Here is a 27,400-nt window from a genome sequence, read left to right as displayed (position 1 = left end):
CAAATGACCAGGAAGGATGGGGAGGTTGTGGAGTTTGGGGGCTCTTTAGCAAGACAGGCCACACAGACTAACACAGTCACCAGTGTTTGAGCAACGGTGTCCTTTAATACAGTTGTTTCTGCCTTATTAAAACCTTTTTTTTTTCCTCCCCCTCTGGTGCGTCCTTAAAACACAAACTCCCAAGTCAGACTGAGGCAGCGCTCCCTCCCCCTTCCTTGCACCCAGGGACACATTTCTCACTTAACACATGATTCCACCCAACATTTGCCCAGGAGACCCTCCCGCTTTTCTCCCGCGCCACTTCCCCAAACATGCTGGTCAGAAGCCTGCAGGAAGCTTCTCACACCGCTGTTCCTTTGGGGAAAGGCAGGAGGGGGTTTCTGCCGGCCCCTTTGCTTGCTTCAGCACCCTCTGCCTTCAGCCACTCCATCTTCTGTCGGTGTTGCTGCACAGCATCAGCGACCCGGGCATCGATCATGGCCTCTGTAAGAACGCCGTCCTCTGACGCATAAGCTGCAGCCTGGAGAGGCAAAGGCAGGAGAGAGGTGAGCCAGGGATCACAAACCCTACAGGCAGTGAAAAGCTGAACTGCTCCCTCTCTTCCTCATGCACATTTGCCCCCACGCTACCTAGCACAACATCCAGCCTTGTTCTGAGTCGCTGGTGGTAGCCACAGCGATCTGGCTTATCACCATCAGAAAGGATTCCCTTGCTGCAGCTCTACCAGGGACTGAAACAAAAAAACCTGCCCAAGCACAGAGAAAGATTCACGTGCTACGCTACAGACTGTCTCTGGAGTACTAACAAGCACCTTTGCCTACCTGCCTCTGGATCTCCTGGGAGGCAAGATCTTTGAAGAAACAAGGCCACAGGTTCATAGTGCTGAACGTAGCCGGTATGGTTAGGCTGCAGTCACACTCGGCTTGTTTAAATTTCCTCTCCTGCTTTAAAAGTGCTGCACATACGAAGTCGATAAAGTAAAGAGTAAAAGGTGCACATGGTGATTGAACGATTCCATCCAAGACAACAGAAGAGGTTTTAAATACTTACATGGCAGGACTACAATCAGTGCCAGGGTGAACATGGGCAATGCGGCATCTCTAAAGTGACATCTAATACGCGCTAATCCTGCTTTCCACTAGGAAACTCCCCTGCATCACTTCTGTGCCGTGCCAATTCCCATCCCACACTCACCTGACTGTGGGACCTTCCCTCTTCTAACCCCCTCCGGTCACCCCCCAACTCGTCTCTCTCCAGTTCTGCTTGGCAAACGAACACCTGGTCCTGTTGCTGCTTTGACAGGCAGCGCAAGTTTGAGCGGAGCTCCTTGCAGGAAAGGCCGAGAACTACTGACACCCTTGCCAACCTGCCCACGTTTCCAGTGGCACGTTAGGGTAAACAGGACTGTACGCCGCCTCGCTTTAGCTGCGGCAAAAGGGCTGTCGCTGGTGCCCAAACATGCAGAACAGCCAGGGCTCCGCTGATGGGCGTTACACAGACGATAGCACAAGCACCCGCACCCTAGAAGGAAGGGGAGGATGCCTCGAGTGTGAGCTGAACAACTCATCTCCAAGGTAACAAAGCAACTCCGAGCTGCAGATTTCTATATCTGGTTAATCCCCGTGCGAGTGCTCCTGCAAGCGACTCTGTGCTGTGGTTCCCTGTACAGCTCTCCTAGAGGGGAGCGCGACACAAATAGGGTGGGAGCCCCTCCAGCTTCTCACATCCAGGATGCCTGCCCCAAACCAACAGCCCCGAGGTGTCCGCATCCCTCCTTCCACAGAGCCCTCGTGTCATGGATAGTCACGCACCAACCCTTCTGTCTGCAGGGCATTCCCCGAGATCCCGGTTAGGAACAGGAATTTTGGCTTTCAAGACAGGCAGAAGTGTTTCTAAGGTGTTACACGCGGGCCGCACGAATCATTAGCAGTGAGAAACACCGATTCTGAGGTTTGAGCAACAAGCTTTACTCTATCCAAGTTTAACAAGTCTGCAAAAGCATCGCTGCGAGAAATCAGTGCGGCCATTTCATCTCCTTGTCCAGCGATGTGGACGGGAGGGAAGACAAACCCCGGAGCCAGCTGTTGGCCTGCGCAGCACCCACACGGTACTGGGCTACTACGCGTGGTTGCACCTGCCTGTCGGATTACTGCAAGCTCACTGCAGGAGGAACAATCGGAGTCATTATTTCAACAAACGGACAAAAGGTTGCAGCGTTGGTTTCAAGCTCCCCTAGCTTACGTGCCAGCCCCTACCCCACAGCCCTTTTTGGAGAATGGGGAACGTCACCAGGCAGAAATGGCCTTACTGCACAAACCACGTGTAACCGTGGAGTTGGCAGGCGCTGGTTTTTACTGCAAGCAGCATCAGAAGCAGACTCTTCCCTGTGCAAATCCTACGTAATCCTTCCTTAAGACAGAAGCGACGACTTAGGCTAATGCTCACGCCTTGAGTTAGCGGGTAAACACCGGCCGCAAGCAGGGAGTGCAGAGGAATAGAAAGGAGCCTGCAAATAGCCTTTGCACAAAGGCACTCGTCCTGCGTCCAACATGAGAGCAGAGACATCCTGCGCCCCACAAGGCAGATCCTTCCCATAAATATTCACCCACTGGGCATCAAACCACGAGCTGCCTTCTCTCACCGCTGGGAAAGGGGCATGGCGGGGAGGTTCGGCTCGGTTAAAACCACCTGACTCACCCCGTCACCCTCCTGCACTTTGTTTTGTGTTTATTTCTTGCCTTTTTTTTTTTTTAAATGAGGAGTTGAGGCTAACAGGAGCCAGCACCCCTTTGCCAACGCAGCCCTCCAGCCAGAAGGACCTGGGGGGTTTAAAATGGAGTGAGCGTTCCTGGGCCGTGCGCTGTATGCCTCCACAGAACAGAGAGGATGTCTTCCCTTCCTCCCTGCCTCTGCATAGACCATAAATTTAACTGTGGAAACTCCTGCAAAGCTGTGCAGTTCACGCTCTGTTGATTTTCTCAATGACTTTCTATTTTTAGAAAGCCTCAGGCCCTCACTGTCAAGAAAGCAAATGGGGGAAGCAGCTGTCCCTTCTGGGAGTAGCTTGCACACACACACAAAAATGGTTCTGCGCCTCATTTATATTCATACCTCTGCCTCCTGCATGGACAAATTTTAACCCATTTTTTCCCAGTGCAACCATTCGCGTTTTGTAACTCGAGCCCAGTGAAAAAATAATCTGAAAACAAAACATTTTGGTGGAAGCGGAGGAATGGATCACAGATGACAAGCCCAGCTTTAAACGACCCAGTGCTTCATTTCAGCCAAGAAACAAGGTTTATTTTTACATGGCCAACAAGCTCATCTGTACCCTTTGAATCACATTTATGATGACAATAGTCTGGTCAAAAATATAAGAAAAAAGATACCCCCTAGACTTATAATGTCCTTCAGCTCAAACACTTCTGAAACATTAATTCTTCCCATAACCTAGTGCGGCAGAATACCTTTTTTTTTTTTTTAAACACAAACAAGACTCAGGGAGCAAGAAGGTATTTATATCCGTGGCACAAAAGGCGAAGAAATGACAGGAAGCTCACCTCTGTCGTTACCACTGGGACATAAGACTCCTGAGAATTCTTTTGAAGTGATGCCAAAGCAATTTTCCAGAGGGTAGGGCTGGGAATAATGAAAAGTTGCTTCTCTGACATTTTATCTAAAGCCTATCAATGGGTTCAAGCTCAGGGTGCAGAACTTGAAAGTCTGCACAGCACTGTAATAGATCTGACGGGAATTTTGAAGTGTGTAAATGCATCTAATCCGTGCTATATTCCTGAAGGATTAGATATGGAGAATGGAAAAGAACAAGGACAAAAGGGAAGGCACGGTCTTCTGCAGGAGAGATTAAAATGGATTTCTAGCATGCAGACTATTAGCTGTGCCACAGACAACAATATTTCTCCCAGCACTAGAGGTTACACTCTCTGCTTTTCTGCACTTATTTTTTTCTGTTTCAGGACAACCTGAGCCAGAGTGAAACAACAGCGAACCAGAGCTTCATTTAAGTGGCACCCAATCAATTTCAAACCCAGCTTAGAGTGAAATTAGATGTACGAAAGCTGCAACTAGTGCTTGGGCTTCTAGCTTAACCGAGATGTTTATGTTAATAGCAGTATTGGCAGAGCAATCCAAAAGCATCTTCGTGGGAAATGACTGCAAGGCCACGGGACAGCGAAGTGGCCACGTGCTGTCACTCCAGTTTGCTCTTTGGTTAAGAGCTGATGGCTACGATGGTTTCTCTCCAGCTGGTTCCACGCGTTACCTTTCCCCAAACCACCTCTGAGGTTCAGTTCTGGCCATGAGATGAGATCAGACAGGCTATGTAGAGCCGATGTAGGTCCCAGCATCTCAAAACTCTATCAAGAATATGATAAACACCTTCCTGTCAGCTTTTTACAAGAGGTTCTCCCTGCCCGTTTCCTCCAACAGCTCTGCAGACCTGGAATAGCAGCGGGAGCAGCACCACAGATGCCCCACTACCTTTCCTAGAGCTACCTGGCGGGCGATTTGGCTAGGTTTCATCGCATGGAGGTTAAGACTGGAATTGCAGGCAGCAAGGTCTCAGTCAGCTTGAGGTAACGGTAGGACAGCCCCTGTGGAACAGAACGACACTTCACCGCAGATTAAGCCTGACATTCTGCACCCTGAGCATTCGTCTCTGCTGTCCAGGCACTGGTTGAGGTTTTATTCTCAGACAGCTCCACAGAGGTGGAACGTTTGCAGACAGCAACACTGAAAACGACTGTTGGAGGAAAAAACTAATTAAGAAAACACACACACAAATCTGAGGTGAATTAAGTAACAGGCATGTTGCAATTAAGCCTACACTTTGAGGATTAGCGCCAAGTCGCATCAGGGCACAATGCAAAATAACTGAAAACAAAAGGCAAACAAAACGCTCCCATCCAGCTTTGTGCTCCAGCATTCACAATAAGCAGTTTTCACTAGGGCTTTGTGCTGTAATCTTTCCCAGAATGGGTCAATTGAATCCATTTATTAAACAGAGACCGCAGGCATATTGTATTGCAGCAGCTGTTGTGATGAGCCCATCTAAAAAAGCACTGGAAGCTTAAATGTCTCAAGACATAATTGTTTCAAGGCAGCTGTGAGGACTTCTAAAGAGCACGAGGCTCAAGACATCTGCTGTTTAACAGCTCTGGAAGGTGTTACTAAGATCAAAACCAGAACTGTAAGAGATACCTCGTTTTCCCCTTTTCTTGGCTCTTCCTGCCTTCTACCTTCTCAACTTGTACAACATCTCGAATGCTTCCTGCCTGTGCTTTTAGCTTGCCATAATGCTTTGGGGGAGGGCAGGAATAGCAACTGCAAGTAGGGAAGAGAGGGAAGTCCAGATCTTCCTCTTAACTAGAAAATCCTCAGGTTAGTTTCCTTAAAGCTCCCCACATCCAAGAGAGACAAAATTTTGTCCAAGTGGAACAAAACCGTGGCTTGAAAACGGATTAAGTGCGTGCTACTCACATCGTGTTATTTCCTGCATCAGCCATCTCTGGCATGAAGCATCTTGAAAATCAACAGTTCAATCCTACAAGAGTTTCAAAGACCAACTATTCCAAAATTAGCAGTCCTATCGGTAGCATACTACCACTTGACAGCTGCTGCATCCAGCTGAGGACAGTCTGGTAAGCACTGCTTGAGCTAGACGTGCTGGCTCATACAGCCCCTGCATACCCTGACCTCGCGTGTGCCAAGACAAAAGTGTCACTATGCGGTGAAGTCGTCTTGCCAAGCTATTTTTAATTCTGTTCAGCTCCCTGACCCAGTTCATAGTACGGCCGTACAAAGAGGTGTGCTAGCACAATGGGAAGGATAGCAGAAAGGCAGGAATAAGAGGCAGGACTACCACTGCCAAAAAGACTCAAATGGCAGCATTAATCCTTCCCTGGTAGGAGAGAGCATTGTAACAGCTCATGTAACAGGCTACCTGGTAAACCTGACCCAGGCCTCAAAACACTGACGCCACTCAGAAGATCAGGCTGGGTTAAGGGTGCTCAGAACATCTGCACAGCTGCGATGAGCTCTGCTCACGCAGAGGCTTTTAACTGCAGCTCCTGCAGTGCCATACCCTCAGTACTTTGCGTAGCAGGAAAACACAGGTAGGTGTTCAAGTCTGGCCAGAGCCAGAAGTCAGGGGGCCAAACGTGGCAAAAACAAAGCTTCTGTACGGCTCTGTGCAAGCTCCTTGACCCAACGACTGAAGAAGAGCCTTATGGTAGCATTTAGGATCAGCCTAGGGCAGCATTCGGTGCAGAAACCTTACTCTTTTTTGGATGCTCTCACAAACCTGCTAGTGAACTGTATCCACCCAGCCCGCTCCTGAGGAAAGAAGTCCATGTCTAGCCAGCAGCTGCAAAAAGGCTGTGCTATTTTAACACTTACCCATGACACTTTTCTTGATCAACAAAAGGACAAGATATAAAGTCCCTTGATCCAGAACACCAATAACTTTGATTGATACAGACAAAGCTTTTTGCAGATTCTGCTTCAAAACTGTTCTTATCTTTTTGCCAACTCTCTCCTGCTTTTTGCTTCCTCCCCTTTTCTCTCTTTTTTTTTTCTCCTTAAAACGCTCTTTGACTGTCGTATGACAGCATAATCTTATGCAATTTTATGGAGCCCCCCCCTTGCTGATAATCCCGGTGCTATGAGGTACATTTTAACAAGTAATCAGGGCAACAACACTAAGGAACGTCACCTCCACCTTCCCCTTCCTTCAAGATCACTTAAAGGATAAATTTTAGAAGCCAAGGTCAATTCTGGGGAGGAATGACAAACCAAGAGAGTTGAAAAGGTTATAAAATGCAAAGGATCATTTTCCACAACTATTAATTACGGGAAATGTGTGGCAGCAAGACCTTTCACATACATGGATAGTGGGGTTCTCTTCTAAATAAAGAGACAAAGAATTTCTACAAGAATTAGGAGGTCTGCTTTCTCCCCCACAGCACTGTCACAGTTTAAAACAAATACATTTAGTCTTTACTCTGGGTTTCAAAATCAGAAGCCAAGAAAAAGCATAGCTATACTTGGAAAAAGTGAAGCCACAACCTACTTGTTCTGGGAAAGGCAAATATGCCAAAGATTCTGGTCCTTCTTCCATACCGTCAGCTCTCCAGAGCCGTTTTTGAACAGATGCTAACTGGACACTACGGCAGTCCATCTAAAACCCATCGACATGCACCAGCTCCTTCTGAATCTCAAATACCAGTCAAGCATCTTGCTGAGTTTCTTGACTGAGCTGGTAACAGTACTAACCTGGCACATCTTCAGGCAGCTAGAGAACAGATTTATTTTTTTTAGTAAAGCTTTATGTACATTTTCAGATGACAGCACACACTTCAAAGTGTGTTTCAATAATACAGAATCCACATGGGAAAATTAAGCAGCTGTGTGGTAACGTACAAACAAAGAATAAAATAAGGGCTATCAGCACTTGAATGACTACTTTGGATCTCAGCTCATGACTTCCACAGGTAAAGACTAGAAAGGAGATTTGCTTTCTGTAGCTTAAAAGGTGAAAAAAATGGTAGTGAGAGGAATACATTCACTGAATTCAGTGGGATTTCCCCACTAGTGATTATAAAAACTCTTCCTGTATGTGAGATAAATTATGCGGACATTCTGACACCCACCTCAGAGCTGGCAACGTTTCTAGTATTACTGCAAGGACATAAGGAAACTTTGAGAGTGATTCAAATTCTGAGACTCCAAAACTCAAACATTCAAGCCTTCCAGAAAGTGAACATGACCCAGGAAGCCCAGTGATCAAAGCCCTACTCACCTGCCACGCCACAGCGAGCTGAGAGATCTCTCGACCAGACATGCCCTCTGTCAGCCTGGCAATCTCTGAGCACTTTTTGCCATAGTCAAACTGGGCCAGCTTCAAACGTCTGAAAGCACAAGCACAAGGATTACTTTACATGTAGCCACGTGACGGGAGGAGGGGTAAGCCAGAGGTAAGTTTTGTAAAGAGCAACATGAAACTGAAATCAAAGATCAGGCCAGACCAACCTCTATACAAAGATCCATCCCGAATAAAGGAGTTGATAGAAAGCCTGATTTTATGGCACAAAGAAATGTGTGCACCTGGATTAAAACTAGCAAAGGCAAGTGCTTGGATACGAGGATTTCCAACAGTGCCCATACCTACATTATTGCCTCCAACGCAGTAACAGGTCTCCTAAGTTTTGAGTATATGACAAAGCATGGCATAAAATTCTAGGATGGTACCTCACCCCATAACAGGATGGCAAGAGGCATCTTTCCAGCTCTGATCTGGATGAGTGGTTTAAACTGGGTTTACGCATAACGTGACAGACAGTAAGACCAGCCAGATTGCCTTTCGGTTTTATTTGTAAGATAATATAACTGTAACCCCAACGCTTCCAAGATCAGATCCTGGAAACTTGCTATCGACCATTCAACTTCCTGGAAAAGTTGGAAAGATGTTCTATAGCCTGCCACATACAACCAGAGACATTTCCTCGAAAAATGCTACTTAGAAATACTGAAAAAATACACAGAAGAGGAGACAAACAACAACGAGAATTCTGCATGGGCGAAGAGTGCTGCAAGGATACTCACTGTTTACCCTCTGTAGCTGGCTTCAAGACATGCCTGTCAAAATACATCCTCACAAGCCGCTCCCGTTCTTCTAGCTGGGGCAGATCAAAGTTCACCATTTCATCTATTCGGTCGTTGATAGCCCAGTCAAATTGCTCAGGCTGGTTGCTTGCTAAAACAAGCATAAACCTGGAAGTATGAAACACGAGAAGGAAGATTGAGAAACATGCAAAAACACATTAGAGGACCTGTCTGAACATCAGGAACCAGCATGGCCAGTATCAAAGACCTGACGCATCTAAAGATTTCTTAGAAACAGCTTTGTAACAGCATTTCAAGCCACATACTAAAATGCAGCACAGTTTTAAGCTATTTACAACTGAAATGCATTTAACTCAGTACTTCGCCTTTCAGTATCAGCCTTCCCCAGACTGTCCCTGCTACAGAACCCTAAATAATCATTTTACCCACAATCAACCTCAAGTTAAGGGCATGAAACATTTCGGAAGAGTACAACCTCCCACAGACCTCCAAGTCTGAAACCTTGAAACAAGAGTCAACACAGAGAGAAGTGTTCTCTGGCATGTACGTATCTCCAACTTAAATCCCACTTCAGGGATCTAGCTTCAAGCTGCTAGCTGCACAGCACCCTTGAATCACAGCAGGACTAAAATCCTTATTATGAGGGACTGCCAAACTGACAGCCTACAGCACAACTGGAACCCCAGCCAGCTCAAAGCATGGAATGGGTTCATCCTGGCCTAAGGACAAGGGGAGTTAGCCACTGCTGGGCATGCCACTGCATGGGGAGGTTGTTCTTCTGCAGCAGCTGGCAAAAGTTCACTTATTTCTTTCAAGGAAGCCTGAGAACACCTTCCTGCTACAAGTCTAACATGTGCAGAAGCAGAGGCATTCACAAAAGGTACTGTAATATAGTGGTGGCTTGTTTGACCGAGCGTTGCTCCACGGTACAGATGTGCCAGCTTCCAGGTCATGCTCTCTCCTGGAGCATTTTGAAGACAGGAGCCCTTTCTTTTGCTTCGTAATGCTGCTTTTTCCCCATGTCAATTCTACTTTAATGCCTTAATTGATGTTACCAGCTTAATAGTGCATTATAATTTGAAATGGGCTTTTAACCACAGCTATTGGAATATTGACGTTCTTGCAGTCTATTTAAATCCAAGTCTACAGGGGGCTGTGTTCTTTGCTGTCATTTCTGAAGATACTTAGCTGGCCCATGAGCCACACCGGCACGAAATCATTCCTTTTCTACTGACAAGAAATGCCTCCAAACTCCTGCAGAAACACAGCTTAGAAAAAGCATTGACACCCACCCCGATATTCAAACCTTTCCCTTGGACATCTGGGTGAGAAGGATAAAAGCAAACACGCACAGTCAGATACCCAGCAAGAAGACGCAGAAAGTTCTTTGGGAAATGTAAGCCAGCAATTCACAATTCCTAGTGCTCAGTTACAGTGGTAACAATTCACTGGTACAGCCAAATAACAGTACTCCTCAGGGTTTCTCCAACTCAGCTAGATTTACACACAGTTAGGCTTGTGCCAGTAAATTCCCATTTATGAATGCAGGATGCCTTACTGCCCAAAGCAGCAATAAGGCTCTTTAGAAGCAAAATGCAGTGCATGAATCATGAGGACGTGTTCATTCTACTAGAATGGTTCACGATCTAAGTTAGGGGCAAATTAAACATCCGTGAAAATGACAGCCTTGCTGTTTAGAGCGGAGGCATGGCACCCAGGAGCACCAAAACAAGCATGCCCAGAGCAGTGCTAAGGTACCCTAATACCAGGGGAAAGGACTGCCTCCTTACCACTCCCTCTCACTGGCTTGCAGAAGAACTATAAATCTGGTCAAAAACATAAAACTTTGCCAGATCCACAGTTACGAAATATTACAAGTCTAAAAGGAACCATTTCCTAGAAAAAGAGGGAAAACTATCTGAAGCTAAAAACTTGTACATCTTGTAAAAATCTGTACCTTATGTACAACTCTGAGTTCCATGTTCCGGGAAAAGATAAAGGAGGCATAAGCTGCATTCGGTATATAAACTAAGAAGGGAATATTCTGTGCAAATTTTTCAAGCCCTTAGTGGTATGGATCAGAGGCTTCCAACTTTCATTTGCACACCATAGGCACTTCCTGGCTTTCCTCAGCTCAGGAAAATTGAAGGGTTGGATACTTACTTGTTGCTGTGCTGCCCTGTTCTGTGCAGGAATGCATTTAAAGTTGCTCTGAGATCTTCACTGATTTTCTCCTGCAAAGAAGAAATTCAAAGACAGATCAACTGCTTGGGACTCGAGACGTCACAGCTTAAAGCAGCATTATTGACAAAGTAAGTTTCGTTATTGTCAAGCATTTGCATTAGACTCCAAAGCACTGTAATAACTTGAAGGGAAAAAACGATCAATTTGTATACCCAGGAGAAAAGTTAGGAAGCAAAGCTTCAGCCGAGAGGTTAAACATTTGCCCAGTCAGTGATTCCCTTGATTTCAAACCCAATGCTCTAACAATGGCCCAGGTGGCTTTCCCTAATCTAGTAAGATACCTACAGGATAATTAAAGTAATCTTTTAGGGTTGACTCTTCAAATAGACCACTGGGGTTCAAGTAGCAAGGCCAGATTCAGTGCACAATACGGTAACTTACTTTGGAAAAAATACATCTCTTTTGTGTGCGCTGATATAGCTTTGTTAACACGGTGAAAAACAGCTTGGTTACAAATACATCTCAAGATACATAGTTATTTGTACAAAGCACCTCCTTCCTACTGCCCGGTCACCTGCAAACCCCCCAAAAGATATCATCCATGTCTTTTGCAGGAAATTCCCACGTCAGTCTTGAGGTGCTCATCCCATTCAGCTGTAAGAGGCTCGTTTCTTGTTTCTGCATCACTTAACTGAGTACTGTGGCACCTTCCAGTTTTAATGTTCTGCCTGTGTAAGCTGGCTGATCGGGTTAAACAAGAAGGCTGTGGGCTGGCTGGCTAACTGCAGCATGCACAGATAACAACCGCAGAGAAAGTACTTACTGTTGCCCTCTTCCGCAGAAATGCGTCTGCTTCATCCACAAATAGCAAGAGGCTGTAAAAAGAAAGCACTACACAGTAATAGGAGACAGGTAAGTGAGGCTCCAATGGCTCAAGGATTCTCCTGTCCCCCTACTTGACACCCACACCTGTGACCAGCTGTAAACCCAAAGGATTACACAACCGATTTCATTTCTTAAGGCAACATTTCTCATCTGAGCTGCAGCGACTTTCTGGTCGCATGCTCTTGGCCCATGCCAACAGTTAAGAAAGAGGCGTTAGCTTAAGACACCTTAGGCCATAAACGACTCCAGGCCTCTGCAGTTTTGTTTCCTGCTGTTCGGAAGCAGGCTGAGCAGAAGCAATTCTTGGGCACACGACCTCAACCTCCTCCAGATTTTTAAATACAGATGGGAGAAAACAGTTACCAGAGAAAAGGCATTTTCATGGGCACAGTTTGGCAATGGGTTTCTATCTAGCATTGCTGGCATGTTCCTGTCAAGTCTGATCAGATCTCTGAAATCTAGTGCTGCTCCCCAGGTACTTATGAGTGCTTATTTTAGCATTACTCCTATCTAGAGGAGTGTATGCAAGGCTACAAGGCCGAAACAGAAGCACAGAAGTCTTGTTGACAGTGACTTCTTCCTGCCATGCTTCCTTATGCCATTCTGAAAACCTGCAGAGTCCTCCCTTGCACACTGTTTTGCTATTTTCTTGAGTTTTTCCTTTCCAAACCACACTGCCAATAATATAATGGTTTTACTACCTGTGGAGAAGTGAATTAATAAAGTCAATGAATAATTCACGAAAATAAATTCACTTATAACCCAGGGGTAGTGCTCTTCCCAAGAGACCAAGCGTATAAAGATGTTTATCAATAACAGAACCAAGTTGCTCATAAAGCTGCCACAGCTTGTATTACTTTCTTGTCCAGCTTCAAATACAGCTTTCTTTCAAGGGATTTCAGGGCCTCTTAACATCTTTTATTCAATTCCAGTCCTTCTGAAAATATTCTCAGCTACAATCTCTGCAGAGAAGCATCCTCTACCCCTATTACTTTAGCTAATAAAGCTAACACAGCACTCACCAACAGCTAAGATTGTTGGATATCCAGAGTAAAGGCTGCTTAAATACTGCATGTTACCAAAGGTTAGAATACTGACATATATGGACACAAGTAAACCATCTTACAAAGGTGATGATCAAAGGTATCTGGAGTGTTTAAAGTTCTTATAACGCAAGTTTTTGATGAGGACAGAATAAACTCAGCCAGCATCCGTAATCTCCTATATCTTCCAACTTCTTTTTCTAAGCTTACTTAGATTCTTACACCTTTCCTTCTACAGCTCATCAGGTTAAGAGGAGATTATGGAGTACAAATCCTCAGGACATTTACTCTCCCCTTTAAAAAGCAAACTTGCAGAGTAGCAGACGGAAATATCTAGGTGACAAATGCAGCAATCTATTGGATTTTAACAACCTGGCTGGACAAACAGCTCCTCAACTGCCTTTGGACTACAGAAATCAATTTACACCCATACACACCCTTAAAAAAAAAAAAATCAAGGAGTCAAGTTTTAGCCTTAGTATGAATACTTGTGGTTGTTTTTTAAAGTTGACCAAAAAAATCACAAGTGGCTTGTGACTTTTACCTCCACCTAATGTCGATGCCTTTAGCATCCATCTCCACCTTATCCTTTTTTCTTATATTTCTCTGCTTCTGCTTGAGGCTCAAAAACTAAACAGAAGTCAAATCCAAACACTACCAGTCTAAAACCTGCACAATTGCAGCAGGGAACCTAACATCCAGGGAGTTTAAGCACCTGTTTGCACCTCCACTTGTGCTAATGCTGAATGCTGTCAGAACAGAAATCCCTCTGAAAGACATGCAGCCCAGCCTTCAAGCGTGCAACTTCTCTCCACCAGCGCGGGGAGAGCAGCAGAGAGTCAAGCTATGGCTGATCTGGAAACTCTGAAGTAAACAAAAAAGGTTTGGTGGAGCAGAAGAGCAAAAGCTTTCAGCCTTTTAAATACTACCAAGCAAATACTACCAAGCAGCAAAAATTCACCCATCCTAGGCAAACTTTGGATGGCGTTATTCCTGGTCAGCGTTGCCTCATCTGTGCACGAGTATCATTCACACGGATCAGGGCTCTGAGCTACATTACTGCAGTGAGCTTCTTTGAGCAAGGAAGCACGTTCAGGGGTCAGGGGAACCTCTACTTACCCTCTCCTACTGGTGTTTGCCCAGTCGAAGAGCTTATGCATGGCAGTAACTCCTTCCCGCCCCATGGGGGCAACATCACCACCTGTCATGATGGCATAATCCATGCCCGAATGCACGGCTAATTTCTGGAAGGAAACAAAACCAAAGGGTTAAGCACTCCCTTTCATTGCAAGACCGTAAAAGATGAGGAGAGAAATAAAAGTTGCTTAGACCTATCAACATGCTTATTTTCAGACGGTGAGTACACTCAAAGAAGAGAATACTTCTTTACCACTTCAGTAGCGTGGGGGCAGCTTTCAGCATTGCTTTGAAGTGGAAGGGAAGACGGAAAATTAGTTTTGTGGCAATGCACGAAATTTTATCAGCAGAAGGCACTGCTGAGAGCGCTTATATCTTCATCTGTAACTCGTGTTGTTTGTTCCTTCCACTCTGTTCTTCATGGTCTATTTTTTAATTTACTTCCCCCGTGCAGCAGAACCGGGTTCTTTTCACCAGATGCTTAACTAATATAACTCAAAGTTGTATTGGTTTATTTATAAAAAAAGTAGAGTGAAACGCTCATTGAACCCACTGAGTATTCAGACAAAACAACAGAACTTTACTACCGTGTTTTTAAAACCTGCCACAACTCCTTAGTCTGGTGGGTACTAAACAAAGGGGTTTGATGAAGCTCCTGAGGCACACTGGAAATATCTCCCTTTAGCTTCAGGTATTTAAAAAAAACAACCAAACAAAGAAGCCTTTCAAATCTGCGCTTTTTCAGCTAAGTCACGAAATGCAAGCCTGCCCATAAAGCAAGTTTGACAGGAGACAGCCAAAATTAACTGAGAACATCATACGAGTCTATGGCTCGCACTGACCGAAGTTTGCTTAGGCTGCCACGCCACTGCAGGGCAGAATTACAGCCTCAGAAAACCTCCCTCTACTTCAGCCCCAACTAGTCTGCCAAGGGCTACGTAACACGGTAATTAAGCTTCCAGCTTAAAATTCTTCTCCATCTCACTGCGACACCTCAGTGGTGAATCAGCCCGCAACTGCCTGTGTCTGAAAGAACAGGCATGGAGAGGATGTGAAGCCAATAAAGGGAAAGATCTCCATCCTCCCTTTCAGAACGGTTCACAAACCAGCCTCCAACTGAGCCCTGCCACGGTGACAGACAGCAGGCTGAGTTACACATCATCAGCTGACCCAGAGCTGGCTATCCAGCTCTGTGAGTCAAAGAAAGTCATCTGAAGGTTAAAATGAACAAGTCAACCCACGTAGACAAGCAACAGCTCCAGCAAAACATGCTTAGCTGAACCCAACCAATTATCTGCTGCACAGCAGGAGGCAGGGAAAAAAAAAAAAGAAAGCTTTGCTCTGCCTATTAAAACCACCCAGCTCCTGCTGCTAATGTTTAGTGTTTTACATCAGTCCAACGAAGCTGGGAGCTTTGACGGTTATATCCAAGTGTTTTCACATCTGTCTCAAGAACCCTGTCATATAGCAGGAATACTTACAGCTGCAGACCCATAAAGCTTTGCACTGCAGCAAAGGCCAGCACACTGTGACACGTCGCCTTTTTGGAAGAGCAGTAACAGCAAACTGTACAGTCACTGCCATTAACCCAAGTGCCAAAGCCACAGCTCAAAAAACAGTCGGCTTCTCAGGGCAGTATTTGCTCCTCTCTAGCGCATAAGTGTCAGATGCACTCAGCCCTTTCCTCACTCTTCCAACCTGTTCCAATCCTTTACAGCTACCACCACCAGCCCCTTGGAGTTTCCATGCTATTGGGTGTTAAATACACTTCTTCCCCTTTCTCCACTGCTAAACACTTTTCTCAGCTCTTCTTCCTTCTTCTCTTTATGTTTCTGTTGCGATTTCCTACCTAGCCCTGCCCCTCTCTACTGGCTTCACAAATCCAAACCAGCTGGCAGACTCTTGGAGACAGCAGCAAGGTATTGGGCTACAGGTTTACATATTGACAGGGACACAAAACTCAACTTGAATCACCAAATCAAACAAGTATAGGGAACCTCAGATCTACCGGGCAAGCACTGATAAGCAAGTCAAAAATCAAATCCCACCTCAAATCCATGCAAACACCATCCTTGTGGAACATGTGCAAAGTAAAGCCATACCTATCTCTTCTTTCACTTGAGGATTAGTAAGCGACAAGCAGGAAAAACCCTGTTTAGACAAGCGTATATAATTAACAGAGGTGGAAACGAGACAGCAGGCTGGTGTTGCAATTTCACAAGTCACAGTTGCCAAGTGCCTTTTCCAGATGGAAGGGCTCTTCTGCCTACGCTTAGCGCTAGAATCCTAGCAGCTGCACTAATTTGGAGCTGGAGCAGGTGGACGTCCTCTTCCCTTCCCAAAAGGGAGGCAAAACCACAAAGGTCAAGTGATGGATTTCAGACCACAGAGGGTGCTTAGGACCTTGTAGTTTTCAGAGCCCTCTGCAACATACACCTTCTCAGAATCTTGGCAGGGTTTACCTTGGCAAAGAGCGTCTTTCCAGTGCCGGGGGGACCATACATAAGAATATTCCGGTACAGGCTTTTGTTCTTTTTTGTATTTCTCGTTGCTATGGCAATATCTCTCACACGTGCTTCTAACTGTGGCTGTAAGAAAAGAGTTAAACTTAAGGAACAGAAAGTACCAAGAGACCAGCATCTACCAGCTTCACAGATCGGTACCAGCAAGAAGTTGGCAGCACTCCTACAGTCTCAAGCTTTTAAGCCTCAATTTCAGCTGCCTATTGCTTTGGATTAGGGTCGTTTCCCTCTGTATATCAGGATTTACTCAATTTCAAGTTCTGTCCACTTGACTGCAGTTCTCTTCTATCAAGCCAGGAAGCAGTGCAGTAACTGCTCTAAGAAGTGCTAACACCTCAACATTCACTTCGTCCTGGATGCTCTGGGAGGGATATGTCAAAACATAAGCGGCTCTCTGCAGCATTAATTCTTTCATTTCAGTGATAAACATCCATGCTCAACCTCATTACTGCCTTTATAGAGGTACTGGGAGAAAGCTACTCCTGCAGGAGCGTTTTCTCTCAGCAGCCTTGAGCACTTGAATTTGCCTGATATCAAGGAATCAAAATTCAGAATCAAATACACAGAGGCAGCCCTAATTAGCAAGTTGAGAACCATTCACAAGATGGGCAAGTGCACATGCTGCTGAGGCTTTTGGCCTACAAGCAGATCTAGGTTCAGTAATATTTCACAGATTAGATGAGACAAGCAGAACTCTGAATATTAACATGCTGACTACAGAGAAAAACTGCAGCCAGGCAAGCACTGAGCTAAGATTTCTAACTGCTTTGCACAGAGGGAAAAGAAGGTTAACAGAATTGTTAATGTACGTCACTGAACGCAGGAACTTATTTATGGTCTCGGTGCCCCAAGGGTGATAAGTCTTCAGAATTACTGGAATTACAGCGTTGGAAGCGTCTGTACGGTAACAGCTTTTCCTATTGAGATTCAGAAGTCATCGTTCCAGACCAAGATAGCAAAAGACAGTACTCACACTGAGAACAACTCCTTCAAGGGCATCCTGAGCCTTGCTGGTAAGACGCTTACCAACCTAGAGAGGACAAAAATCAATCACTCACGTGTAGAAATCAACCAGTGCTTCTGAAACTCAATACCCCCAAATCTTATATAAAATGGCAACGAGATCAGCTCACCTGTGCAGTCTCTAATCGTATGTTTATTCAAAGACCCACAGAGCTGTAAAAGGAGTTTTGCATCCTCGTGGCTAAGAACAAGACAAAAACAAAGCTAAACTTTACCTTGATAGGATGCTTAAGTGCCTCCAGCACAGTAATACGCGAGGTCTCTCTCACCAGGGAAGGTTTGCCCAAGCGTGCTTCTATGTATCGCCCGGCTACTGCAGTGGCATTCTTGGCAGAGTAAACTCCCACTGCCAGCAGGGTTAGGCCTGCCACCTGGAAAGGAAAGGGGTGAGGATTAGAAAAAACTTATAGTAAAGCAACGGCGGACATGTGCAGTACGTCTTGTGGTAGGGAGCTATGGTTCAGTACAGATGCTAGCAAGCAGGATGGTTTTTTTTGTGCTCAGATGTTTTATTGCTGTTTACACAGTCAAGTTCATTTTTCCCCCCCGCCTTTTTTTTTTTTTTAAAAGGTATTCCGTGCAGGCACTTAATAATAATAAGCTGGAATAAACCAGGTGCTGCCTGCCAGACCACCCCCTTCTCATGCATGAAAACTTGTGCTGAACTAAAGATGCTAAGGGAAACATCCAAATTGTGGCTGCCACCAAGGACAAAGGGGCAGATGCTCCCAAGTGAATACATACCAATCACCTGTCATAACACAGGCAGAAAAAGCTGTGAAACGAGCACAGAGACCATCAGGGTATAAAAAACGGATAGTAAGGAGAAAAACAGGAACGGATAAGGTTATGCATCAGTCACACAGACATTCCCACAGCTGAGCCCTAGAACTGTCCCACACAGTAAGCCTACGACCCACGTAAGAACAGGGGTAGCACCATAAATGGGGCAGTAACATCAACACAGCACCGTACACTAGTATTTTTGGTAAATACTGGTACACGAGAACTGCTGCTGTTCAAAAATGCTTCCTAGAACTCATTTTGAATAGGAGACAGAGAAAGTAAGTGCAGTGACAGCAGAGGCCAAAACCACTTGCTGAAGGAGAACAGTCGTGTCAGGTCCAATACAGAAGAAAAACAGGTACTCAAGAAGAGTTTCAGAGCTAAAACCACCATGGGAATTACCACCACTGCATTACAGTGAAAGATGAGGTCTTTCAGAAACCCTAGAATGTGAGACATTCCCATCAATTTGTCAGTGAAGCAGAAAGACTCCAGACTGCTCTGTGGTTTATGGTCGCTGCTCAGCTCAGCGCTAAGTTGGCTCACATTAAACCAAGCAGCCCTGCAGGCAGCATTTTCCACCATAGCGAGTTGTCAGAACAGACAAGGAGCTGTGCTGACAATGCTAAAGACATTCCAGGAGGTTCCTATGACTAACATCTCGGGATAGGCAGGATCTGAAAGCAAGACTTCACAGAAATCTTTAGCACGTATGGGATTTTCTCCTTAAACCTTGTTCCCAGAGACTGAAAGCACTGATACCTTTTATAAACCTTTAATTCAGGTGCACAAACATAAGCCTCCTGCTCCACCTGTTCATACATATCTAATCTAGTCAGTTGCTTTACCAAAAAATCCTATTTAACTGGAAATGCAAGGAACAAGGGGTATTACTTTTAAACTGAGAGGTGTTTGGGAAGAGGCCAACTGTTCCTCACCGTTCCGAGTATAAGGAATCGGCCGTGTTCAGCTCACAGCTAGATGCCAGTGATTCCTACCAGAGCAAGCCCAGGTAGACAAAAGGGCAAGCTGCAATTGCTTTTAGAGTGAGCAGGCTTCTGCTACAAGTACAGAACAAGGTCAAAAAGCTCAAGGACAACAAGGATGGCATCGTTCAATAAACCATGAGACACCATCTGCTCAGACGTGCAACATACCTGTGCTTTGGATGGAAACACGAAGGGTTTAGAGCTGGAGGCTCTAAGATACAAAGAATAAGATGAACTCTGCACCTGATTCATCTCAGCTTACAGGCATTTGGAAGACACAAGAGACTCCACCTTTTTAGCAGCCTCCCTCTGAAAGCAAGGTACCTTGACAAAGACCTCACGTACCCTTGCCTCATCTGCTTAGCAGCAAAGTTAGGGGTTGGTACATCAGATCCATCCAGGCAGAGGGAAGTTTATCAGATTGACACCCACGTTACAAGATGCAGAGAAAAAAAACAGCTTGGAGATTGACAGCTACATATCAAAATGGGAAAATTATTCAACTCACCCTCCCGGAAGAGCCCAATCACTACGCCAGCTCCACAAATCAGTCTGATTACAGTGCCTATCTGCTCATCACGAAGTATCCAGCAAAGGAAGCAATCTATGCCTGACAAAGTGAATTCCACTGAAAACAAAACCAACTCTGAGCAGAACCTTTGGGGTTACACAGATGGGGAGAGGTAGGAAAAGAAGCAACCCTTACAGTAGGCAGAAAGAGATGAAAATCCAGGGCTAATTTAGAGGAACTCTTAAAAAAGAACTGGCTAAATCTTGCATTACAGCATTTTTCAAAGCAACAGAAAATGTAAGAGTTTGGGCTGTGTTATCTCCTTTCCAAAAATATATGCACTCCTGGCATTATTTAAAAAAAAGTCCCAAATTCACAAGACAAGAGCTCGTCAGAAGCAAAAGTGACCATAATGCAGGAAACTGGTATCTGGGTCAAGAGAATATGCAGCTAAAAGCACCAGGCAGTAATCTTCAAAAGGCTCCGGATACTGCAGGCACTCCAGGTAGGGCCTGCTGATTACAAAAGGATCCACTGAAAGCGTGCACTCACTCAGACAAAGCATCTTTTGTGCCAGCCTCCCCGTATAAAACTGGCTGGCGGAGCAGATGGTTGACTGATTTCAAGCAAATTGTCCATTTTAACAAGCCACGCTCCTAAAACTACTTTAGCACCGAAGTTTTGTTGTAAGTAGTGCCGTGAGAGACAGCCTTACGTCAACATGAGGTAACTGCCACGCTCTTTCCTCCCGTGAAAATATGCTTAGATGGCCTTTAATCAAGACACACAACACTTCTACAAGCGATCTCTACATTTTCAGCTTATCCATAAACAACATTTTTCCCCCATGATGAGGAGATGCAGGCGCCCAAGACGACACCAAAAATATGTCAGTCAAGGCAAAGAGAGAGGAAGAAAGCCCATCATTAGCAAGTGATTAACGGCGTTACTCGTTTTTTAAAAGCATTTGCATTTTTGCTGCAGTGAAAAGAAAGGAACGCTCTCCTTTCAATATTTACCCAGGAAATCTTGTGTTATTCTCCACTCCCTGTTGTAATGACAGGACGCTGTCCCTGGTGATCAACATTCAGTATTTATATGCTCATTACTCCCCAGCAATGCTTTCTCATAAATTAATGGGATGAAGATCAAGGAGAAGAGAAATTTTACAATAAATATGGGAATTCTGAATGCAGATGCAGTGAGAACTCCCACCAGGGAAGAGGCAGAAGCCTGCGTGTTCAAGTTAGTGAAGACTGCATGGCAATCGTTGCATAGTAATCATCCAAATTCTCCAGGCAAGACAAAAAAAGAACACAATCTTCCCCTTTCATGTCACTATCTTCTATCCCTCGTCTGGAGCAGTGGTCTCCAAAGCATCATGCATGCATCCCAGGGGGTATGAAAGACCACCCACTGGGGTGCAGGAAGAAGATATATACATTTGTTACTGTAATTCCAATAATTTATAAATAAATATACCTGTGGCGGGAGAACACTGTCAGATTTTTTTATTATTTTTTACTTGTGAGGTGTACACAATGACAAGTTTTGGAGAACAGTGGTCTAGAAGAAACAACCCCCTTTTTTGTCCACCAGAGATCAACTCTTACACATTGTCAATGTTTTCCGTAGTATCCCTAAAGAGCCATTTCCAGATTGCAGTTTAACCAGAAGACATCAGCAGGAAGGAGCTGGGATTAGATCACTGTTCCCACAAAAAATACCGCTTGCAAAGTAGTCCTACAAAGCAACGTTATGCGTTTGATAACGTTCGTTACCTACATACTGCTGCCTTACACACACAAGGGGCAGCAAATGCTAGATCAACTGTGAACAAACGCTAGGAGGAAAAGAAGCATACTTCACAGAACCTCCCCCTGTTACCTGTAGCAGCAGGCAAACCTTCAGGCAACGTGTTCGTTAACGTGGTGGTTCCTCGAAAGGCAAGACAATTCTACGGGGCTGATCAAAGCCAGAACTTTTGTGTGACCAAAGATGAGAATTAATTAGTATAAAAATCTGGAACGTGGTATCTCCTTAAATTAACACTGCAAGACAGCACTAATCAGCACATTCGTGCCATAAAATTTCACGGACATACCACAGCCAGGAGATAAGTTTTGCATACACTTACACAGACTTTTCTGGAAGCTATCAGTACATGACACAATCTTACCGTGGCTGTAACTTTATCCCAGTCTGTTACAAAAGCACGAAATCCTTCCCCAAAGAGCATTCCAGCTGTCCTATGGTAACAAAACATCAAGACAAACAGGAGAGAGAAGAATCTTGATTACTGATTTGAAACAATTTACAACAGTTTTATATTCTATTATGATCTTCTTTAGAACCAGTCAAAACAAACTGAGGGCTCACCTGGGAACTCAAACATGAACGAGCACGTACATACATTTATAGTCATCTGATGTCTATACCTGACCTGAGATTAAATCCAAAAAAGCATTTGGCACTAGGCTGATTTAATATATTAAAGAATCAGCTTAGTGGTAAGTGATGCGCTGTAATCTTTAAATGAAAAGCTCTTTCTATTCAAAGGTCTCAAAGTACCTGAAATTTACAAATTTAAAATTCAAACGCCCACCCTTTGGAGATGCACGGGTTTACTTTTATGGTTTATGTTCAGAAAATGTAAAGAACTCAGTTTTCACAGCAACCAAATCTCAATCTTACTAAACACAGGTTGAAAACATCTGTTTTCAAAACTGTTTGAAAATTGTACAAAATTCATAGCTCTGTACTCTCTTTGGTTCACACTCAGATCACAACGTACCAAGACACGTTAAAAAGAACCTTCTCTTTCAACTAACTCCTATTGCACAGAGCACAAAGCTGTTCAGTTTTAATATTCCTCAGAGCTTAGAGGAATAAACAGCAATGGTTTCCTACATGGTAGGGGAAAACTGCACAGAAGCTAGGCAACCACGTCCTCCTGTCGGCTTGCACATACTTGAGGGACTCTAGCACAGTTTGGCGATGCTCAGCAGCTTTTAAGCGTATCTGCTCCCGAATGATGTCTGCGTTCTCCCGCTCAGCCTTGGCACGGGCTCTTGCTTCTGCCTCAACGCGCAGCATTTCGTTCTTATGCCGTAGCTCCATCTCTCGCTCCACAGTAGCTTTAAAAAAAAAGGAGAGAACAATCTTTTGGGCTGGCTGAATCCCAGGCAGCAGGTTGGGGAAAGATGCATTGACTCATCCTGGCCTCACCACAGCTGTGTGTGGTCCCACAGCCAACCAGTACAGTATCAGAGAAGACAGGCAAGGAATTCTCCCTCGGTGCTCAGAGGGATCACACACCAAATAGGTGTCCCTCTCCAGAGAGGGCACTGCAAGACAATCATAAATCTGTTCCGGAAACCTGTTACCACAAAAATTGCTTAGGACAGACTTCAGCCAGAGAGCTAGACAACATGGGATAAAGCAACAGAGAAGGAAAAAGACAGTGCCTCTGGCAGGAGGTGGGGACCTCAGGAATGAAATCTCCTCCTCCTCCAAGGTTCACCCCTGAGCTTTGTTAAACGGTTGCTACAATACTCCAAGGATACTGATCAAAGCCCAGAGCACACTAGATGGCAGCAAGGAGCAGACAACTTGGCAGAACACGTGCGTGCAGAGCAACTTTCTGTTCCCACTGGGTCACCTACAAACCGCCTTACATTTCTGACACTCGTGGCCTAGTGGAGTCCTGCTGGCTCTCCCAACCCAGTGACTGCAGCAACTCCGTAACAATGAGAAGAAACAAAGCAAGTTTCAGACTAAGGTGTCATTATTCACCTTTTATTTTTTACAACAAAAAGCAAATAGAGGTTAGGTGACATGGTTTTAACCACTACTCCCAGCAGCTATTTTCTCTCTCTTCCCTCCTCAAAATTGGTTCTGTTTTAGATTGCTCCAGTGTAAGAGCAAGATTTCACTGCAATATCAGGAGATGCTGATAGTTTATTGGGAAATCCAAGTACCACAGAGCAGCCATTTAGTACTTCACCCACTTCTTAAACTGATTTTTCAATCAATTGGCGGTTCCAGTACTACTGGGATCTACCTGCTGTTTGCCAATGTCACATTAGCACGTGCCCAGTTGTGACGTGGAGCCAATACAGACAAGGAGTCAAACACCAGAGCGGAGACCAATCTGCCCACCCACTTTGTCAACTGTGAAAGAAAAATTGTAACTTACCACGCCTCATGGCTTCCTGTTTCTGTACAGATTCCTCCTGCTTCCTCAGGTTCTCCTCATTAGCAAGTTGCTGGAGGCAGAGGTGACAGCAGAAGATGCATTAAAGTTGTAAGGACCCAGTCACTAGGTATTGATGTAAGCTTAAGAATATTAATTGCTATCAAGAAGCTGGTACTTAGGCTGAACTGCATTCCTTCTGCTCCCCGTCTCTCAGATTCACATTCATAGTCCCATGTTCTTAGCCACTTGGTTCTAAGTCCTGATCTTTGATTTGTCTGGCCAGAAACACTGATACCAAGTGAATAGTATGGATGAAAGCAACTGTGTCAAGCATTAGCTACCTGGCCAGCATGATAAGGCACATTTCCAGACCTTTGACGTAAGAAAGCTACTATTCAGATCCCAGCTGGGTTAGAGAAGGAAGCTACCATACCTGCTGTCGCATCTGTTCATCATAGCGCTGCCGTGCCAGTTTGTCCTGGTATTGGGCTCGCTGGAAAAAAAATAGTAGTCAGAATAAAAAGATTAGGCACTTGAAAGAACCTAGTACCATGGGCAATGATATCTGGAACATGCAGGGGGAAAAAAAAATAAAAAGCAGACACAAAGGAAAAAAAAATAAAAAAATCCAGGGTTTGAAAAAATCAATGGGCAAAGTTTGGGACAAGTTTCCTCAGCCAGCTCCATAAACTCCTCTATGCTGAGAAGTCTAATAGTCTGACATCATTTTAAGGTATGGCAGATACAAAAACAAAGAACAAGTGTTCTCTGGCCCAGAAAGGGACACCTACTTACTAGGATCAACATGCCTTCATGTTCTAAAACATAGTACCTGGGCTGGCGACTGCAAGCAATAGAAGTGTCCAGATACATACTGCCTATCAGATAAGCTCCCTTCCTGATCCTTTTTCTTGTCCCTCATTAGTTTCTGTCATCAATTTTCCACTACAACTGGCAAATATATCTACATCATCTAAACTCAACAGAAGTGGTCTGAGGGCCCCAGTCCATCAACGAGGACTGCACAGTGGGTGATATTATTCTCCACTTCAAATATAGAGACACCAGAACAGCTTGCAAGTTACCTCCTCAATAACTTTACGTTAAAGCATGGCACTTCAGAAACAGATCACAATCAAGTTGGCTTTGACTTCAAGTAATGCCCTGTGAACTGCAAGAATCCAAGCGCTAATTCGTGAACAGACTGCGAGGCCCGCTTCCTGAGTCGGCCCTGTTCAAAGTCTAAACTCCGACAGGATAAAAAGCAACATGTGCCAATCCAGTGGTTCTAGCTCTATTCCCAAAGTGAATAATCAGTTAGAATCAATCAATCCCCTACTTTTCTGTCTTTTCAAAGTAAAAAGCCACCATATGCGAGCTATTAGAAAAAAAGCTAGCTTAAGTTGCCCCGATTTCAGTACTATTGCCACCTCAGTCACTCATGCTAGAGCATAGCAGAAAACACCTACATCACTCACAACGCAGCCTCCAGCGGCTCACAGATTTGCATCGCTTCTCCTTTGTTACTTTTTCTGTTCAAAATATTAAACTTGGAAGAAATAGAAGCTGACCAGCTACTTAATACCGAAATCCAAATAACTTGAGGCATTTCACTGTCCAGGGTAACAGCGCTCAATAAGCCAATAGTCTACAATGTTATAAAGCCATCAGCTCTTAAATACAAAGTGTCCCTCAGGTTGTTCATCAGCAGTTCCCTAAAAGTTCCTTTAGGGGAATTTCAAAGAGTAAACAACAAGAGCAAGTGCCATTACCCGTCTCTTCGGACGATACCAAGGTTTTGGTACCAAAAGTTCAAGTAGACATAGGTGCACGTAACTACAAATTAAATTCATCATCACAAAGCCGGGGTAAAAGACAGGCTCAGCCAGTGAGTGGCCTCCCATTTACATCTGACTGCCACCACACCACCATCCAAAGGGGCAATTCATGCAGTGTTTCATTTTCCACATGGGAAATACAAACGAGGTCTCTTATCAGTTATCTTCCTCCCCGTTCCCTTACTGCTTGATGCTGTTTTGTCTCCTCACTGAGCGTTTTTCGTCTCTCTTCTGCTTGTACCCGTATCTGCTCATTCTTCAGTTGTTCTATGGCAGCTTCATACTCCTGGTAAGATAAGCAGATAGTTATCACAAACGAGCTCAATACATAACCCTAGGGAGAAAAGATGATGGCAATCATATTCCAAGTCACAGAATTAAAGTGATTCAAAGAATCACAGGATCACAAGCGATGCGTTTGTTATCAGAATGGTACCTTCCAAAACCAACCAGTGACAAAAGAAAGCTAAAGTAGGATTGTAAGAAGACTACAAGAATTGTGTAGTTTGATGTTTAGCGATTAAATACAATTTAAATCATACTTTCCAGAAAAAAAAGTGAGAAAACATGATAAAGCACATGCAAGTCTCACTTTTACCCAACTACTCTACAATTCCCTGCAGAAAACCCTCACGACTCCCTAAAAACAAGCGTGGTATTGCAGGATTTACAAACCCACTCCAGACACGCCAGTTACCCCAAAAAAACGGGGGGGAAACCGTGCCGGAGGAGGCGCCAACCCCGCTGCACTTCGCCTCCCAGTGCTCTCATTCCTCCAAAGCAAGCACCCCCCTTGCCAAAGCTAAACCCGCAACCTAAACGACTTCGGACCCTCGGCAGATCGCCGGATAACGGGGCTCCGGCTGACGCCAGCCCCCCCCAAAACCCGACGCTTCCTCGGAAGGGGCCGGCGAGCCCGCCGCGCGCACCTTGAGCTTGGTCTGCTGCTCCAGCTGCAGCGTCTGCTCCTGCATCTGCGCCAGGCTGAGGGCATCCTTCGCGTGGCCTGCAGGAGAGGGCAGGGGCCGTTAGCACCCGCCGAGCCCTCCCCCGGGGCCGCCCCCCCAACCCTGTCCCCTTCCCCCCCCCCCCCCCGTCACCCACGGGACGCGTCCAGCTCCCGCGCCGCCTTGGCCGCCCGCTCCAGGCCCGTGGGGTCGAAGTTGCTCCATTTGTCCTTGGGCGGGTGCCGGTCCCCGGTTCCTCCTCCCCCACCGGCACCTCCGGTACCCCCCGGGGCCGGAGGCAGGGAGACCCCGGCCGCGTCCCCGCCGCTCCCCCCCGGGGCCGCGCCGCGGTTGAGGCCGAAGAGCCACGACATGGCCGCCTCCTCCTCCTCCTCCTCCTCCTCCGCCCGGCCCCGCCCAACCGGCAGCACCCCGCCGGCCGCCCGCCACGCGCCGCTCCCCGCGCCCGCGCCGCCCCCCGATTGGGCCCGGCGCCGTCGCGCGGGTGACGTCGCCCCGCCGGCAGCCAATCGGAGGCGGGTTCGGGGGGCGGAGGGGAGGGGCGAGGGGAGGGAAGGGGAGGGGAGGGGGGACCCGGGTGAGGACGGGGAGAGGGGAGGGACAAGGTTAGCAGGGAGGCGTTCCGCCCTAGCAACGGGCGCGTGGCGGCGTTGCCATGGCAGCGGCGCGGCCC

The 27,400-nt window shown here is 45.7% G+C and overlaps 1 protein-coding gene across 4 annotated transcripts; it reads right to left on the bottom strand.

Annotated features, from left to right (window-relative positions):
* Positions 1-85: 85 nt before the first annotated feature.
* ATAD3A (ATPase family AAA domain containing 3A) lies at positions 86-27,159 on the bottom strand. 4 transcript variants are annotated; one of them, XR_007164687.2, is made up of 17 exons: positions 26,864-27,158; positions 26,689-26,765; positions 25,944-26,045; positions 24,355-24,414; positions 23,922-23,991; positions 22,695-22,860; positions 21,903-21,972; positions 17,653-17,808; positions 17,388-17,444; positions 16,355-16,480; positions 13,875-13,999; positions 11,651-11,702; positions 10,807-10,877; positions 8,623-8,790; positions 7,820-7,928; positions 822-955; positions 385-520 (listed from the first exon to the last, which is right to left on the bottom strand). XR_007164687.2 is itself a non-coding variant. In XM_048067525.2 (16 exons), exons 1-16 carry the CDS (start codon positions 27,078-27,080, stop codon positions 341-343), a joined length of 1,806 nt encoding a protein of 601 aa, XP_047923482.2. In that variant the 5' UTR covers positions 27,081-27,155; the 3' UTR covers positions 86-340. The 4 variants fall into 4 exon arrangements, 3 of the variants coding, with proteins under 3 accessions (XP_047923482.2, XP_047923484.2, XP_047923483.2); XM_048067525.2 differs by lacking the exon at positions 822-955 and having other exon boundaries at positions 86-520; positions 26,864-27,155; XM_048067527.2 differs by lacking the exons at positions 385-520; positions 822-955 and adding an exon at positions 1,883-2,160 and having other exon boundaries at positions 26,864-27,157.
* Between the last annotated feature and the right edge of the window lie 241 nt (positions 27,160-27,400).

Source organism: Anser cygnoides, chromosome 23 (assembly GCF_040182565.1).
Source record: "Anser cygnoides isolate HZ-2024a breed goose chromosome 23, Taihu_goose_T2T_genome, whole genome shotgun sequence".
NCBI lineage: Eukaryota > Metazoa > Chordata > Aves > Anseriformes > Anatidae > Anser > Anser cygnoides.
This window is presented reverse-complemented; position numbering and strand designations above follow the sequence as displayed.

Excerpts from the sequence above, each read along its gene's own strand:
- ATAD3A (XM_048067525.2), bottom strand. The coding sequence starts at position 27,080 with ATGTCGTGGCTCTTCGGCCTCAACCGCGGCGCGGCCCCGGGGGGGAGC. Across the intron at positions 22,861-23,921 it reads ACAGGAAGCCATGAGGCGTG|CTACTGTGGAGCGAGAGATG; the intron begins GTAAGTTACAAT and ends TTTTTTTTAAAG. Across the intron at positions 14,000-16,354 it reads GAAAGACGCTCTTTGCCAAG|AAATTAGCCGTGCATTCGGG; the intron begins GTAAACCCTGCC and ends GTTTCCTTCCAG.